The sequence below is a fragment of the Xenopus laevis genome, chromosome 8L (assembly GCF_017654675.1).
Source record: "Xenopus laevis strain J_2021 chromosome 8L, Xenopus_laevis_v10.1, whole genome shotgun sequence".
NCBI lineage: Eukaryota > Metazoa > Chordata > Amphibia > Anura > Pipidae > Xenopus > Xenopus laevis.
In genome coordinates, this window is record NC_054385.1 from 71,884,618 (window position 1) to 71,900,890 (window position 16,273).

Consider the following 16,273-nt stretch of genomic DNA (forward strand, 5'->3'; position numbering starts at 1 on the left):
TGGGAATACCTATCTATACAGCAGATCCTGTGGTCCCAGGGGGCAGGCCTAAGGGCAGAGACAAACGCTCAAATTTGGGTAGATAAGTCGTCCAGCTACAAATCTCCTTTTCTGCAGGGCAACTAATCTCCCCGAAGTGCCTCCCGCCTGCTAGAATGTAAATTGCTGGCGGGATGGCAATCAGTGAGCTTCATTTTCCGAAGTTGCCCCAGAAAACTTCGGGCAACTTCAGAAAACAAAGCGCTCCGAGTGCCATCCCGCTGGCAATTTAGACTCTAGCCGGCGGGAGGCAGTTCGGGGAGCCCCGAAGAAGAGGCGATTTATCGTCAGGCAACTAAATCTCCCTGAATCTGAGTGTGTGTCTCTGCCCTAAGGAGGGCCGGACCACGGGGTCTGCTGCATAGTAGTTCCCCCTCCCCAGCCCCTCTCGCACCTTTAAAAGAAGCACAAGCAATGTTCCCTCTAAGGAAGGAGTGCTCATACTTTACTAATGCGAGGTCTACTTTTAGTGATGTCCCATTATGATTTACATTCATAAAAGCATTGTTTGCATTCTGTTCCAAGGAAAATAATAGTTAAATATTATATTGATTTATGAAAGAATTTATATTTCTATGTTTAACACTCAACTATTTCTTGTGCAACCTTAGCATAAAAATATCTGAATGAAAAGCATGAAACAGGAAGATGATATAGACAAGCTGTTTGTTGACAGTGTCTTGAGATCTACTGATGACCAGCTATATGTTTACTGGTAGATCCCGATCTACCTTTTGGGCTCCTCTGCTCTAAGGTGTGTGCTTATGCTCGTGCACACAAATTTTGAGGACAGCAAATTATTTTGCACACAAAGAATTTTGTGTGTTAACACAAAATATTGTATCAATTCTGACCTGAGTACACAGTTTTTAAAAACTGTGCACACAAGTTGAAAATGTGTGCACAAAAGACGTTTTTTGCGCACATATCTGAGAAGGAATTAGAGGGAACATTGGGTGCAAGGTGAGGGCCAGTAGGTGCAGCGCGAGCAGGCTGGAATTGGGGGCCTGGGAATTTAGGAGTGTTTGCACAAGGCCCCCTCAGTAGGTCATTTTGTGAGAGGGAGGTAGGGGACGACACACCCAAGTTACGCCATTGGGCTGCAGAGTATTTTGCAAATGATTTCTATTGGAATAAACATTACAGTGATAGTGCTGGTTAATTTTGGGCCCTAAGTAGATTAATTTAAAACCAGTTAATTGGAGTTACGTACGTGGTGCCAGTAAAGGAAACTGACTTACTAAAATTCATGTTTTGTATTCCCTGGGAGTGCATTAGATCCTACAAACTGTTAGTAAGCTGATTTTTTTTTTTTTTTTTTGCGTTAGGAAGTATATACACTGCTTTTTACTCCCACAATTCTGTAAGGTCATTTGTTCTTTACTCATTCTTCTCTATAGAAACGAAACCATTTTGAAGCACACTGCAGTGCTGCATGTCGCATTTCATCCGATTTTTGTCTCCACAGAGAGAAGGTGATGTGGGGGGGCTTTGATAAAAAGAGAACAATAAATAGAACTTGTGTTGAATTTATATTACTTTTCCATATTTTGTGCCATTATAATGAAAACGCTTACCCACTGGCTATAATGTAAATTGCTGGTGGGAAAACATATGCATTGCTTCATCGTTCCAAAGTCACTTGAAGTTTCATTTAAAGGAAATGTTGTACAACTTTGGAAAATGAAGAAAAACATATTCTTTCCCACCAGGGATTTACATTAAGGGTGGTGGCACAAATCTTCACTACTTCGGGCGACTAATCTCCCCAAAATGCTTTCGTGCTGGGAAAGAATACGAATCACTGGCAGGATGGCAAATGATCACTTCGGATTTCCAAAGTCGCCTGAAGTTACCTCACAAGGCAACTTTGGAAATCCAAAGCCATTCGTATGCCATTCAGCCGGCGATTTGTATTCTTGCCAGTGGGAAGGCATTTCGGGGAGATTAGTCGTCCACAGTAGAGAAGATGTGTCGCTGGGCAACTAATATCTCCATCTGCCACCATCCTAAAGCCGTGGGGAGATTTGTCACCTGCGGTGGTACATTTTTACTGTGGCCTACAAATCTCCCTGTGTGCCATCAAGCTTCATACAACAGGCAGTTTGTTCAGAGGTCCCTATCTGCGTTTGAACAAATATAGCTCAACAGCAGTTGAGCAGCTCATTATCAGAGAGCTTCTCAGTGCACTCAGGCCAGGATTTGTGGAAAGGCCACTAAGGACCAGGCCTAGGGCGGCAGGATTTTAGGGGGCGGCCTGCTGCCCAACCACACCCACATTGATTGAGATTGAGAAACACTGGGTATGCTCAGGAGATACAATTGTTTTTAAATTTCCTGTGTGCCAATCCCCATTGCTCCAGTCCAGATGATTACAATTTGCACAAATAAAGGAGAGGGGACTGGGGCGACGAACGGCAGTGGGCCTAGGGGTGGCCGTTATGTAAATCCGGCCCTTAGTGCACTGGCAATTAGTGTTAACTTCAGCTTTGCTCTTCAGAACCAGGTAGCATTGAAAGGAAAGCCTGTATCTTTTTAGATCCAGAAATAACAAAACCATAGATATTTCTTAATTTAACCAGTAGGCAAAAAAGTATGTTCAACACAAGCCCTATTCACTGAGCTCATGTTGAAAAGATGTGTACTGTCCCTTTAATGTAAAGCGTTGTCTTCCCCCCTTTGCTGCTATAACAGCCTACTGTATATTCTACTGAGATTTTGGAATCCATTCTGTACAGACCTTGCTCTGTGCATATGGGCATTATTTTGCTAACATAGGCAAGGTCTTTTCCAAACTGTTACCACAACATAAACAGCAACGTATTGTCAAGAATGTCACTGAATGCTATAACCCAGGGGTGCCCAAAACATTGATCGCGGTCTAACAGTTGATCACTTTAAAGTTCCTGAGACCATGGAGAAAATTGTCATGCGGAAAATAAATGTTGTGTGGAAAAAAAATTGTTTTGTGCAGAAAAAAATTGTCATGCTTAAAATTGCCCATAGACTTCAATGTATTTCAGCAAATTGGGCTATTGGAGGTATTTATACATGGAAATGCCTCTGTGCCATCCTGCTATGAGTTCTTAAAGTAGATCTCATGATGGCATCAGGTAGCAAGAGTAGATCATGAGGTGAAAAAGTCTGCGCACCTCGGCTCTTTTGATAAAACCAGGGTAGTGATAATCAAGTTGGCCTCAAGAGGGAGCTGTGCCTGATGCAGTTGCAGCCATATAGCCACAGCACATGCAATTATGCCTACATCTCAATGGTAATTATGGGGAAAGAATACCAACAGGCGCAAAAACTGCAGCACAGGTGCCTTTATTCACTGTCACACGACATGTTTCGAGCATAGTAGCTCTTTTACACTTGAAAAAGAGCTACTAAGCTCGAAACATTTTGTGTGACGGTGAATAAAGGCACCTGCGCAGCAGTTTTTGCGCCTGTTGGTATTCTTTCCCCATACTTGTTTGCATTACTTGATTTTGCTTTGGATGGAAGCAGGGGTCCAAGATACCTATACCAGCTTTCTATACTCAATGGTAATTAGACACAGAGCTGAATTTTTTTCTATGTTGGTGCTTGGAGTCTAAATGACATCCATGCCCAATTCCTTGGGCACACAAACACTGCATCTCCAGGGTTCAATAGATGTACTTGCACTCAGTTCAAAACAGGAGGGTGAGATGGATGAACCCTTATAAGTTCCAGGAAGGACTAAATTCCCAATGGGCAGCAAACTGGCAAATGAGGTTCAATTTTAGTAAATGCAAGGTAGCAACAAAAAAAATGTGAATTATACACTAAACATTAAAAGGGCTGACTAGAGATTGCTATTTTGAGACCATTTGCAATTGGTTTTCATAGCTTTGTATTTAACAGCTCTCCAGTTTGCAATTTCAGCAATCTGGTTGCTAGGGTCCAATTTATCCTAGCAACCATGCAGTGATTGGAATAAAACACTGGAATATGAATAGGAGAGGGCATGAAAAACAATGAGCATTAAAAACTAGCAATAACAATACATTTGTAACCTTACAGAGCACCTGCATTTTTTGTGACTCATTTGAAAAACTGGAAAGAGTCAGAAGAAAAAGGCAAACCATTCAATAACTACAAAAAAGAAAAAATGAAGTCCAATTAAAAAGTTGCTTAGAATTAGCCATTCTATAATATACTAAAAGTTAACTTAAAGGTGAACCACCCCTTTAACTTCTTGGCTGCTTGCTGTCATTCTCTAGTAAGTGTGCTCTCTTTAGAAAGCAAATCCCTCAACTGGCTGACGTCACCAAAATCTCACTTAGCTGCCCCCCTTCAGCCCCGGGCCAACTTCATGCACAATATTGCATTGCTCAAAATCTCAATTCTCTGATGACAGGCGTGTCGTATATGATTTGTATGTATGACATGTATGTGTGAAATCGCTGACCCAGTATGCATTTCACCACAAGTATGCATATTTCTTGAGGTACCATTTTTTATCCACGGAACTTTATTTTCCTTACAAATATGGCAGCGCATGAACATAGTGGGGGAAACAGAAATAGTATGGGGGAAAACTGTATTTCTAGAAAAAAAAACTAGTGACTGGCTTCACCACCTTCAACAAGATGGACTATTATTAGGATAATTTCTGTTTAGTAACCTTTCACTCTCCTTTGAGAAATATTTGGGAATGTTTATGGATAACAAACTGTGTAACTGTAGGCAGTATCAGTCACTTCCAAAGACAAGCAACATGAATCATTTGACATTTTCAATGTATGTACACCAAAAAAAGAAGTCATGGCTTGAGGGCACAAGCCCAGAACCTGTCGCTTCAGATCGAATCAATATTACCACTCTGTATGCTTATGAGTAAATGCAAGACACAAAACATTTCAAGCATAGACTTAACTATGCTGTAATAAAAGTTGATACCACTTGTTGATGGTTCTGTGGAGTGTACCCTTTTCTGGTCTGGATGTTCTTTCATTATATAACCCCATGGGTCCCTATATTCCAAAGTTATCCCAAGTTCTGCAGAATTTCAGTCAGGACAGCACAACGATTAGCACTGCTGCCTTGAAGCACTAGGGCCCTGATTTTGATTCCCACCTGGGTGCTTTGTGCAAGTAGTTCATATATGGCTTTTGTCTCATACACCAAACACATGTAAGCAGGTTTTAAATGTGTGAATGTGAAATGGACTGTGAGCAGGGCAGGGACTAATGTGATGATAAACAATATCTTCAAAACATTGTGTGGTGCTCTATAAAAAAGGATAACTCCAGTTAATAATAAAGGTCCACTAAGACACTTCACAAAACATCAGAGGGCTGCTGCCATATGAGATTTCACAAGCCTTGTATTTTCAGAAAAATTGTGCTTTTAAACTGACACCATTTTAGTGCATAAAAAAATAGTCACCCTTTAGGTAGTACACACCGGCAAGCTATGAAACAATCCTAGAGTAGGACAGAAAAGACAGCCCGAAAGCAAACCTATAGTATGCCATCCCCTTTCTATACTCAGCACTAGTTGTATAATATAAGGCAGTGCTGTCCAATTGGTGGCCCATGGGCTACATTCGGCCCACAATTCCCCCTTGTGTGGCACCCCACATGAAAGTCTGCCTGCTGTGACTGCTTCCTTTGTGTAAACTTTAAAGGAGTTGTTCACCTTTAAATTAACTTTTAGTATGGTGTAGAGCAGGGGTCAGCAACCTTTACTAACAAAAGAGCCAATTTGCCCCCTCTTCCACTAAAGAAAAATTGTCTGAAAAATTCCACAAAACACAACACAGCTTATAAACTTTTAAAAGTTTTAACCTTTTTTAATTTGAACTGTTACAACAACAGAATACAACAAACAGAAGTGCAGTGTGTAGTCCTACTTTGAAATAAATGAAACACTGAATAGCCCTATTAAATGCTAGTGTTCTCATCAGTTTAATGTGACTTCTGTTTCTAAAGCTCCATGCTGATCTTCCCTCTCTTGTCTTGAGTGTGTGACCACGGTAAGTACCATGATGAATCATCTTGCTGCGGCTTGTTCTTGCCTGTCACTCCTGGGACGTCTATACAGCACTTGCACCTGCTGGCGGCTTACCGCTGTTAGCTTACCGTGGTCACACACTCAAGACGCCACCAGCAGGTGTGAGGGCTGTATAGACGACATGATAGGCAAAGCCGCAAGACCAAGCCGCAGCAAGCAGAATAAAGAGCCGAATGAGGCTCCGGAGCTGCAGGTTGTCTACCCCTGGTGTAGAGAGTGACATTCCGAGACAATTTGCAATTAGTTTTCATTTTTTACTATTTAGCAGCTCTACTGTTTTCAATTTCAGCAATCTGGTTGCTAGGGGGCCTGATTTATATAAGAGACTGGAATATGAATAGGAGAAGGCCTCAATAGAAAGCAGAGTAGTAGAAAGTAGCAATAACAATAAATGTGTGGCCTTACAGAGTATTTGTTTTTTAAATGGAGTCAGTGACCCCCATTGGAAAGCTGGAAAGAGTCAGAAGAAGGCAAATAATTAAAAAAACACAAAAAAATAATAATAATGAAGACCAATTGGCCATACTATAACATACTAAAAGTTAATTTAAAGGTGAACCACCCCTTTAAAATGTGAGATTAACTGGCCCCTGTATTGTTTACTCCTCAAATCTAGACTGTAATCCCCTGCACTGTTCACACCTATAAACCCCCCTGAATTATTTACACCCATAACACCTCTATAGTCAGCGCCGATTCAGACCTAAGCGCCGCCTGAGGCGGCTCCTGCAATGCCGCCCCCCCTCGCTGACTTACTTGTCGGGAGGGGAGGCAGGAACACTAATGCGGAGAGCGCAATTGCGCTCTCTCGCATTAGTAAAGCCGAATTTCCGGTTTAAAAACCGGAAATTCGGCTCTTAAAGGTGCAGGAGCGGCTTTTTGCCGCCCCTGGAAACCGATTCGGCGTTGCCGCCTGAGGCGAGCGTCTCAGCTCGCCTCATTGGCGGCGCGCCCCTGTCTATAGTACACAAACCTAAAGCCCTGTACTGTTCACACCTGAGACCCAAACTGAAAGTGTCCACATTGTTCACCTGGTCACATCTCATACAAACTGCTGGAGGGGCACCAACATTGTGTCACTGTATGTAGCACAGTATGAACTGTTCATCTTAGATAGGTTTTCCTGTCTCCTGCTGTATTCTGCCTTCCCTGTGTGTGCCATACTCTGCCTGCTCTATGCTCCCTCCGTGTGCCATACACAGCCTTTCCTGTGCTCCCTGTGTGTGCCGTACTATGTCTACCCTATTATTCGTGTTTGTTAGCATTTGGAAATAGTTGTTAGGTGGTCCTAAGGTGTTTAATCGTGTGTTGGGGTGCTGTGTTATCCACAGAGGAGGAGGCATATGGATTTAAGGGTATGTTTTAATATGAATCAAGTTTTTTCACATATGACTGATATCCCTGCAGTGAGCACCAACCATTTTGTTTTTTCATGTGCTACCACTGTTAATGTGGATATGGTCTTAAAGGTTCTTGTGGTTAAAAGTGGGTATGATTTAAAAACTGGGAGTGGTCAACAGTGGCTTCCATTATAGTCCCTCCACCACACAAGCCAGAAAAGTTTCGACCCTTGCTACCACGGAAGTTGGACAGCACTAATATAAGGGACCTTCAGGTCTGAAAAAACATACTTTGGGGTGTCTGAAGGCCAGGTTACTCAGGGCTCACATGGCAATGTTTGAAAAATTCCACTTTATTCTTGATATGCTGGAAGAGTATAGGTTATGATTACCTCATCCAAGATGATGCTGATGGCTTCAGGTGTGATACAAAGGTGGCTGCTGAATCTCTGTAGGGATTTATCATCAGAGACAATTTCCTGCATTTTCTAGTTTCATTTGGAATGAGGTGCGTTTGAATATACATTTAAAACACAGAAACCTTTTATGCACCTGTGCTGCTACCTGTGTTCAAAATGCTTCTAGTTAAAGGGATAGTGTCATCGGAAAACATGTTTTTTTTTCCAAAATACATCAGTTAATAGTGCTACTCCAGCAGAATTCTGCACTGAAATCCATTTCTCAAAAGAGCAAACAGATTTTTTTATGTTCAGTTTTGAAATCTGACATGGGGCTAGACATTTTGTCAATTTCCCAGCTGCCCCCAGTCATGTGACTTGTACCTGCACTTTAGGAGAGAAATGCTTTCTGGCAGGCTGCTGTTTTTCCTTCTCAATGTAAGTGAATGTGTCTCAGTGGGACATGGGTTTTTACTATTGAGTGCTGTTCTTAGATCTACCAGGCTGCTGTTATCTTGTGTTAGGGAGCTGCTATCTGGTTACCTTCCCATTGTTCTGTTGTTTGGCTGCTGGGGGGGGGGAGATATCACTCTTAAAGGGATACTGTCATGGGAAAATTTTTTTTTTCAAAATGAATCAGTTAATAGTGCTGCTCCAGCAGAATTCTGCACTGAAATCCATTTCTCAAAAGAGCAAACAGATTTTTTTATATTCAATTTTGAAATCTGACATGGGGCTAGACATTTTGTCAATTTCCCAGCTGCCCCATGTCATGTGACTTGTGCTCTGATAAACTTCAATCACTCTTTACTGCTGTACTGCAAGTTGGAGTGATATCACCCCCTCCCTTTTCCCCCCCAGCAGCCAAACAAAAGAACAATGGGAAGGTAACCAGATAACAGCTCCCTAACACAAGATAACAGCTGCCTGGTAGATCTAAGAACAACACTCAATCGTAAAAACCCATGTCCCACTGAGACACATTCAGTTACATTGAGAAGGAGAAACAGCAGCCTGCCAAAAAGCATTTCTCTCCTGAAGTGCAGGCACAAGTCACATGACATGGGGCAGCTGGGAAATTGACAAAATGTCTAGCCCCGTGTCAGATTTCAAAATTGAATATAAAAAAATCTGTTTGCTCTTTTGAGAAATGGATTTCAGTGCAGAATTCTGCTGGAGCAGCACTATTAACTGATTCATTTTGAAAAAATTTTTTTTTCCCATGACAGTATCCCTTTAAGGTGGCCATAGACTCAAAGATCCGCTCGTTTGGCGACATCGCCAAACGAGCGGATCTTTCCCCGATATGCCACTAACGGCATGGCTACATCGGGGGTAATTCGAACGTTCAGCCGTATGGCCGAACGATCGAATTACGATGCGCCAAGGGGCTCCGACGGGTCGGTTAAAAATCCAACCTTCCCGATCGATATCGTGGCCAGATATCGATCGGGAAGACCCGTCGGAAGCCCCCATACACGGGCAGATAAGCTGTCAAATCGGTCCAAACGACCAATATCGGCAGCTTTATTGCCCGTGTATGGCCACCTTAACTTGCAGTACAGCAGTAAAGAGTGATTGAAGTTTATCAGAGCACAAATCACATGACTTGGGGCAGCTAAATTAGTGATGCCCTTCTAGCACAGTGTTTAGAAGTTCCCCTTAGCTATACCAGCAAAACTTAGGGTGTTATTTATCAAAGGTTGCATTGTTTTTTTCCATGAAAAAAATCAAATTTTTCATAGTTTAGTATACCTCAAACTTGGAAATAGCTCTAATCCAAATATACAAAATCTTAAAACCTGTCAAGGTCATGTAGAAGTCAATGGCAGAGGTCCCTTGAACCATTTGAAAATGTTTGCAGCCTTCATGATATTCAAGTTTTTTTTGGTGGGTTTCACTTGAAAACTCGATCAATTCAAGTTTTTTTACCTTTTTTCTCAAATTAGAAACCATTTGAGGTCTAAAAAAAGCTCACAAAGCTCTAAAATACAACCTTTGATAAATAGCCCCTTAGTGTCTTAGACAAACAATTTACACTAAAAGCTGGGTATCTGTTTTTAAACCGATCAAGTGTAATAAACTGAATTCTTCTACAAATTGTTCTACTTTTTTTCTACTACTACTACTTTTCTTCTAATATTTTCCCTGCAAATTTTGGAATTAGAAACGATTTTAGTGTGCTTTTTCAACCAACATTTTTAAGTAGTAAAAACAACTCAGCTGTTCTTCAACAGTTCTGCAAACTGTTAACTTATGTTGGAATCAGACAATCCTCCTTTGTGGGTTAAGTCATATGTTGTTTATGTGGTATAAAAGCTTCATGGCAGTGAGAAAAATGAAAACCTTTTTTTTTGTTTTTTCTCAAGCATATGCATTTATTGGCCTTAAAGGGGTTGTTCAGCTTTAAATAAGCGTTTATTATGTCGTAGAGAGTGATATTCTGAGTCAATTTGCAATTGGTTTTCATTTTTTATTATGTGGTTTTTGTGTTATTTAGCTTTTTATTATCCAGTTATTAAGCTTTTTATTCTCCAGCTCTCCAGTTTGCAATTTCAATAATCTGGCTGCTAGGGTCTACATTACCCTAGCAACCAGGAATTAATGTGAATAGGAGAGGCCTTGATTGAAACATGAGAAATGAAAAGTAGCAAGAACAATACATACAATAGCTTTAGATGGGGGTCAGTGACCCTAATTGAAAAGCTGGAAAAAGAGTAAGAAAGATGGAAGATGGCAAATAATTTAGGAACTATAAAAAATTAAACAATGACCAATTGAAAAGTTGATTAGAACTGGCCATTCTATAACATACTAAAAGTTTGCTTAAAGGTGAACCACCCCTTCTTGTCTTGTAGACAGATAACCCCAACTGGATACACAATTACAACAGTAGAGAAAACTCCTTCAAAACACCTTTGCAATCTGAATGCCACAAATAAGCCTGATGTGTGGTAAGCTTCAATGTGTTTCCTATATGGTTACGTGGAGGTTGTAACTTGGTAACAGTTCTGTATGCAACCCCCTCCCCGCCCACAGTAAAAACAGCTTCCACTTCCCACAAAGGCACACACAGTTTCCTTTGTGATGTCAGCACAGTAGCCACAGGCCTTTAACATTAATTGTGATTGTGGCTAAATATATCATGAACACAGGTAAATAGGGGAGATTTAGAAAGATACAGTGTGCATTTTCCATGTCAGATAAGCATGCTACCATTCACAGTGTTTAGGCCCCAAAGCTGATGTGTGCTCTCAAAATACACATAAAGCAGCTATTTAGACCAACTGCAGGGGTCACAGTGTTTTTGGGAGCATTACCTTATTAGTTTGATCTGGCTGACAGCGTCCTATTTTTGCAATAGGAGAGGCAGCTTTAAAAGGTGAAAACACTCATACGTAATTTAGTTTATTAAAATGACGAGCAGTTTAATTTGAAAAATTCATGATTTCTAAGACTAAAACTATAATAATGACAAAAAAATAACATTAAATTAGAAGTGCAAAGTTTAATATGCAGTCTATGAGAAATTGGCAAGTCCCTAAAATAAAATGATCCCATGATTTCAGTATTACAGACTGCTTGGCGCATTGTGAACATTATACTTTCATTGACTCTTCAGAGGCAAGGTAGAATGAAAACCACAGAAAAAGTCTGTAACAACAACAACAAAAAAGTTGGGGGAATGTGTTTAAGATTATCAATAAACCAACCTTTGTATGTATATTAACTTAATTAGGCATTTTATTAGTATGTCAGTCTTTACATAAATCAGTGCAGCAACATACTGAGCTAAGCCTTACTAAAGTGCCTTATCGGTATGATGCGCAAATCGTTAAATTTGCGAAAGAATCCTGTGTGCCCCACACACCTTTATAAAACTTGTGATTTCTCATCACAAAAAATAAGGTTAAATAGCACCAATAAGGATGAAGGAGAAAAAGACACTTATTAAAATTGGCCAGAGCTTTTTCTCCAGCAATGCACACATTTGGTTTTTACTCCATTTTGGAAGCAGTTCTTCTGAAACACACGGTCACAGCATAACCTAGGATGCACTGTGAATTTCCCTACTGTACAGGAGAATCTGTGAGGCTTTAGACAAATCAGAAATGTACTTTCAAGATTTATATCTGACAGATAACTTACTTTCCTACAAGCTATAAACTTCAGGTGCTCTCTAAAGGCACCCTGTTCACCTGCAGGGGGTGATGGAACTGGCACATAAATAAATGTATTATAAATATTTCACTATGCCTCAAAACACTCAGCAACTGTTACACTGAATGTACATTCCTCTCATATTATCCACAGGACGGAATAAACTGTTTGAAACTCTTATATTGCAGCACTAAATGTAAAAGGCTCTGATTACTCCATCCCTTATTAATGACACAAAAAACATTGGGCATTTTATGGGCACAGGGAATGTAAAAAACGGTCTGATACATTATTGAGGTCTGAAGTATGTGCGATGCACATCAATGTCAATCATCTGATTTTACATTAGCTCACTGATGGTTAAGGCTGACACTGCAAAGGGTTATTGTTCCATTTTGCTAGGTGCACACAACTTAAAAAAAATTTGTTTTACACCTTCTACCCTTTCTTGATCTCAATGATGGGGAAAAGTGACCACATTTGGATGAAGCCAATAACCCCTTCAAGGCCCTTTTGCAGAGCATTTAGGAACAACAAATGTAAAAAAATAATTAAAAAGAAAAAAAAAAAAAGACACAGCTATGCTGGCAGTCCTTCAGTGGCCTTCAGAAAAAATCAAATCAAATCAAAAGTACAAAAAAAAGGAATGGTAATAGGAATAAAACGTTTAGGATTTGTAATTCGATGTCAACCACATGAGACCTTCATAAAGTCCCTCTCCAGTATTTGCACAAGATGGCTGGACATACCAGTTTCTATCCCTAATGCGGGTAAGTCCAAGCTTTTCCTGGATCTCATGAGGTTTCATGGCATCTGCAAGGTCCTGTTTATTGGCAAAGATGAGAATGATGGCATCACGCATCTCTCGGTCATTAATAATTCTGTGGAGTTCCTGACGTGCCTCGTCAATTCGATCTCGATCAGCACAGTCGACAACAAAGATGAGACCCTGTGTTCCAGTATAGTAATGCCGCCAGAGAGGCCGAATTTTGTCCTGGCCACCTACATCCCAGACGTTAAATTTCACGTTTTTGTAGGTAACAGTTTCTACGTTGAAACCTACAGTTGGGATAGTGGTGACTGACTGTCCTAGCTTGAGTTTGTAAAGAATGGTCGTCTTCCCGGCAGCATCCAAACCCAACATCAAAATTCGCATCTCCTTATTCCCAAACATCTTGGATAGCATTTTACCCATGATGGAAGCTCTGAGTCCATACAGCTGGTCTGGATTTGAAAAAGAAGGAATATGGTGAACAAACCGAGAAAATAATGGTCAAACGACTTATAGAAGCAAAATAAAATAGGAAAGCAGATACAATTTGCAAAAAATTTAATATATATATATATATATATATATATATATATATATATATATATACACAGTGCTTATGACTCTAGCAAAGCCAACAATATTCTTTTAGTATGCTTGTACAGAAATCTACACTATGCCCAAAATTGTGATGATAGAAGAATGCCTGCTGTTTGGGAAATAGATCACTTGTTTCCCCATTGCATCTATCAACACAGATAGCACCATTTCCAACCAAATCACTGTTAAAAATACAGTTAACCTCATATATTAATTCCCCAGAGTGTAAATCCTACAAGAAAATAAGAAGTTCAAATGGAAAAGTAAAAAGAACAATACAGTACAAGAAGCATCTACTCATACGGACACGGAGCTAAGCAGGAAAAAGAAATGAAAGGAGTTTCACCTTACAAATGTAATGGTAGAAATGAAGGAGAAAGTAGACAGGCTTATAGTTAGAGGACTATGGGTAAGCGTATGTGGAATTTCGGATGGAGCACGAGGGCAAGCCAGCACACAAGGATGATGAAGTATCTCAAACTGGAAATAAAGAGGTGCCAGAGAGTAGAGTGTGTTCAGTCGGGGGAACATGAATTGCTCTTTCTCTCATTACTTTCTGAGGCCGCTCATGTATCCTAGACACTCACAATTATGAAGATTGAAGGGCCTCCCGGATCTCCGGCTCTCCGAACCGCCGGTCTAATCTCCGGCTGTCTTTTCCACTGGATCCGGAATCGGAAGGGCGCGGGCAATAGGACCACACTAACACTTACTGCGCACGCGCATTAGTCCAGCCCACCAACTATAACTTAATGCGCATGTGCAATGCAATGGGAAAGACGTGTATACGCGTGATTACGTTTCACTGCGCATACGTAACTGATTGTAGGACTTATGGAGCATGCGCGAAACTATTTTTCCGCCTCTTGACTCTCAATTGTGATGTTGTGTAAATGCTGTAGGGTCAGGTGTTGACGTGTAGGACGCGTATTTGTCCGCAAGATGTCCTTTAATATGTGCTATGATATTGTTTAGATACATTAAAGGAGTTGCCAGAACTTTCAGTATGATTCATAGTTTCATATTCTGAGACAATTCCGTTTTTATTTCCTGTGGTTTTTTTGATTAACCTTTTGTTCAGCAGCTCTCCAGTTTGGAATGTCAGCAGGTATCTTTTGCTAATCCCAATTAACCTGGGAACCAGGCAGTGGTTTGAAGGAGAGGCTGGAATAGGAGAGGGACTGAAAAGAAGCACAAGTAATAAACTGTAATAATAGCAATACAATTGGAGCCCCGTTTTGAAAGCTGGAAAGGGTCAGAAGAAAAAGGCTAATTAAAACAATAGAAAAAATAGAAAATGAAGACTAATTAAAAAGTTGCAGTTTGCAGTCTTTGACATGTTCACCAACTAAATGTCTTTTTGCAACACATATTAGAGTCCTGCAGCGGGTCGGGTACCCGTGCGTTTAGGGTTGCCACCTTTTCTGGAAAAAAATACCGAACTTACTATATATTAATCTTTTTTCCCTATTAATAACATTGGGATCAGCCATCATTTTTACCAGCCAGGTGGCAACCCTACGCAGGTCACCCGTAAAAACCTGATCACACCATCTTCCGATGATGTCACTTCCGATTTACAACGACAGCACTTCCTGATTCTTGATGGTCAGCGGGTCCGGGTTGCGGATTGCTTGCGGGTCAGGTATTTATTCTAGGGAGCTAAAGGGCGAAGTGACTAATGCGGGCAAAAATTTGATAAAAAAACGTTAGACTCTGGCGGAACTTCGCTCCCTAACGCCTGGCGAAGTTGCTCTCTGGCGAATGGATGTAACTACGCAAATTCACAAATACTTCAATTGTTTGTCGGGTGGTCCCTCACTCCAAAGGCATCAGGGCTCTATCAAACAGAGTCAGTGGCACCGTCCCAGCCACACAACATCCTGCACCTGATGAAGGACATGTCTGTCCGAAACATGTTGTGTCTGAATAAAGTACACTGAATTTAATTTGGCTCTCCAGAGTGAATTTTGCTTATACGCAAATTCACTAAGATTCGTATTTTACTGAACATTATCTCTTGCGCCAGACTTCGGCACCTCAGACCAGGTGAAGTGCAAAAGAGTAGATAGGAGTTCCTCAAAATATAGTTGAAAAATATTCTAAATCCCAAAAAACGCTGGCGTCTTTTCCTTTTTCAAGGTGATGGGCTGAAAAATAGTGTACATTTTTTTGGGGTAACCGGCTTCCCCCCTACATTTCCTAACATATGGCACATAAACTATACACTGGGCTCATGTGTAGGGCAATATAACAACTTTATTTTATTTTATTAAGGTTTCCCGGGCTTGTGTAGTAAAATATATTTGCTGCAACATATACGTCCATTGAACTTTCCGCTGTATGCAAATAAGCCAACGATAGCCAACTTCGATTCGCTTGGCGCAGTAATGCTAGCACAACTTTGCCAGTGTTCAGCGCCCTGGACGCAACTTCGGATTTTAGTGAATTAGCGTTGTCCTGGAAAATCTACGCCTGGCGAAGTGTTGCACTGTGAGCGAAGCCGTCGCTGGCGAATTTTCGGAGGTTAGTGAATTTGCCCCTAGGTGTTCACACAGTATAGATATAACAAATTCTCTCAGCCCTTTGTCATAGAATTTCTGTAGGTTGGTATAATTATTTTAGGTTTTACTTATGATTATGATAAAATTAGCTTTTTCTGTTTTTTTGGGCTAAAGCTAGATTGTAGATAATTATGTTTCAACTTGGCGAGAAGATATTGAACAATGAAATAGTAGAGACTTGTCTCAAACAGACGCTGAACAGGATCAAGATACATTTTTGTTTTCAAAAAATGAAAATGTGATTGAATGATGAAAATATTTTTTGAGAAAAGTAGGTTAGCATGTTTGGAGGATAATAACATAAAGGGGAAGATCAGGTAACAGAAGCAGAAACCATAGTATCATAGTTATGCAGGGGACAAA

General features: G+C 40.6%; 1 protein-coding gene across 2 annotated transcripts; it reads right to left on the bottom strand.

Annotated features, from left to right (window-relative positions):
* Positions 1-11,304: 11,304 nt before the first annotated feature.
* Positions 11,305-14,092, bottom strand: arf6.L (ADP-ribosylation factor 6 L homeolog). 2 transcript variants are annotated; one of them, XM_018230297.2, is made up of 2 exons: positions 13,934-14,092; positions 11,305-13,201 (listed from the first exon to the last, which is right to left on the bottom strand). In XM_018230297.2, the coding sequence occupies exon 2, from the start codon at positions 13,170-13,172 to the stop codon at positions 12,645-12,647; it is 528 nt and encodes a 175-aa protein (XP_018085786.1). In that variant the 5' UTR covers positions 13,173-13,201; positions 13,934-14,092; the 3' UTR covers positions 11,305-12,644. The 2 variants fall into 2 exon arrangements, with proteins under 2 accessions (XP_018085786.1, XP_041428895.1); XM_041572961.1 differs by lacking the exon at positions 13,934-14,092 and adding an exon at positions 13,693-13,886.
* Positions 14,093-16,273: the final 2,181 nt, after the last annotated feature.

Bases quoted from the DNA above. Each gene is read 5' to 3' on its own strand.
- arf6.L (XM_018230297.2), bottom strand. From the start codon at position 13,172: ATGGGTAAAATGCTATCCAAGATGTTTGGGAATAAGGAGATGCGAATT.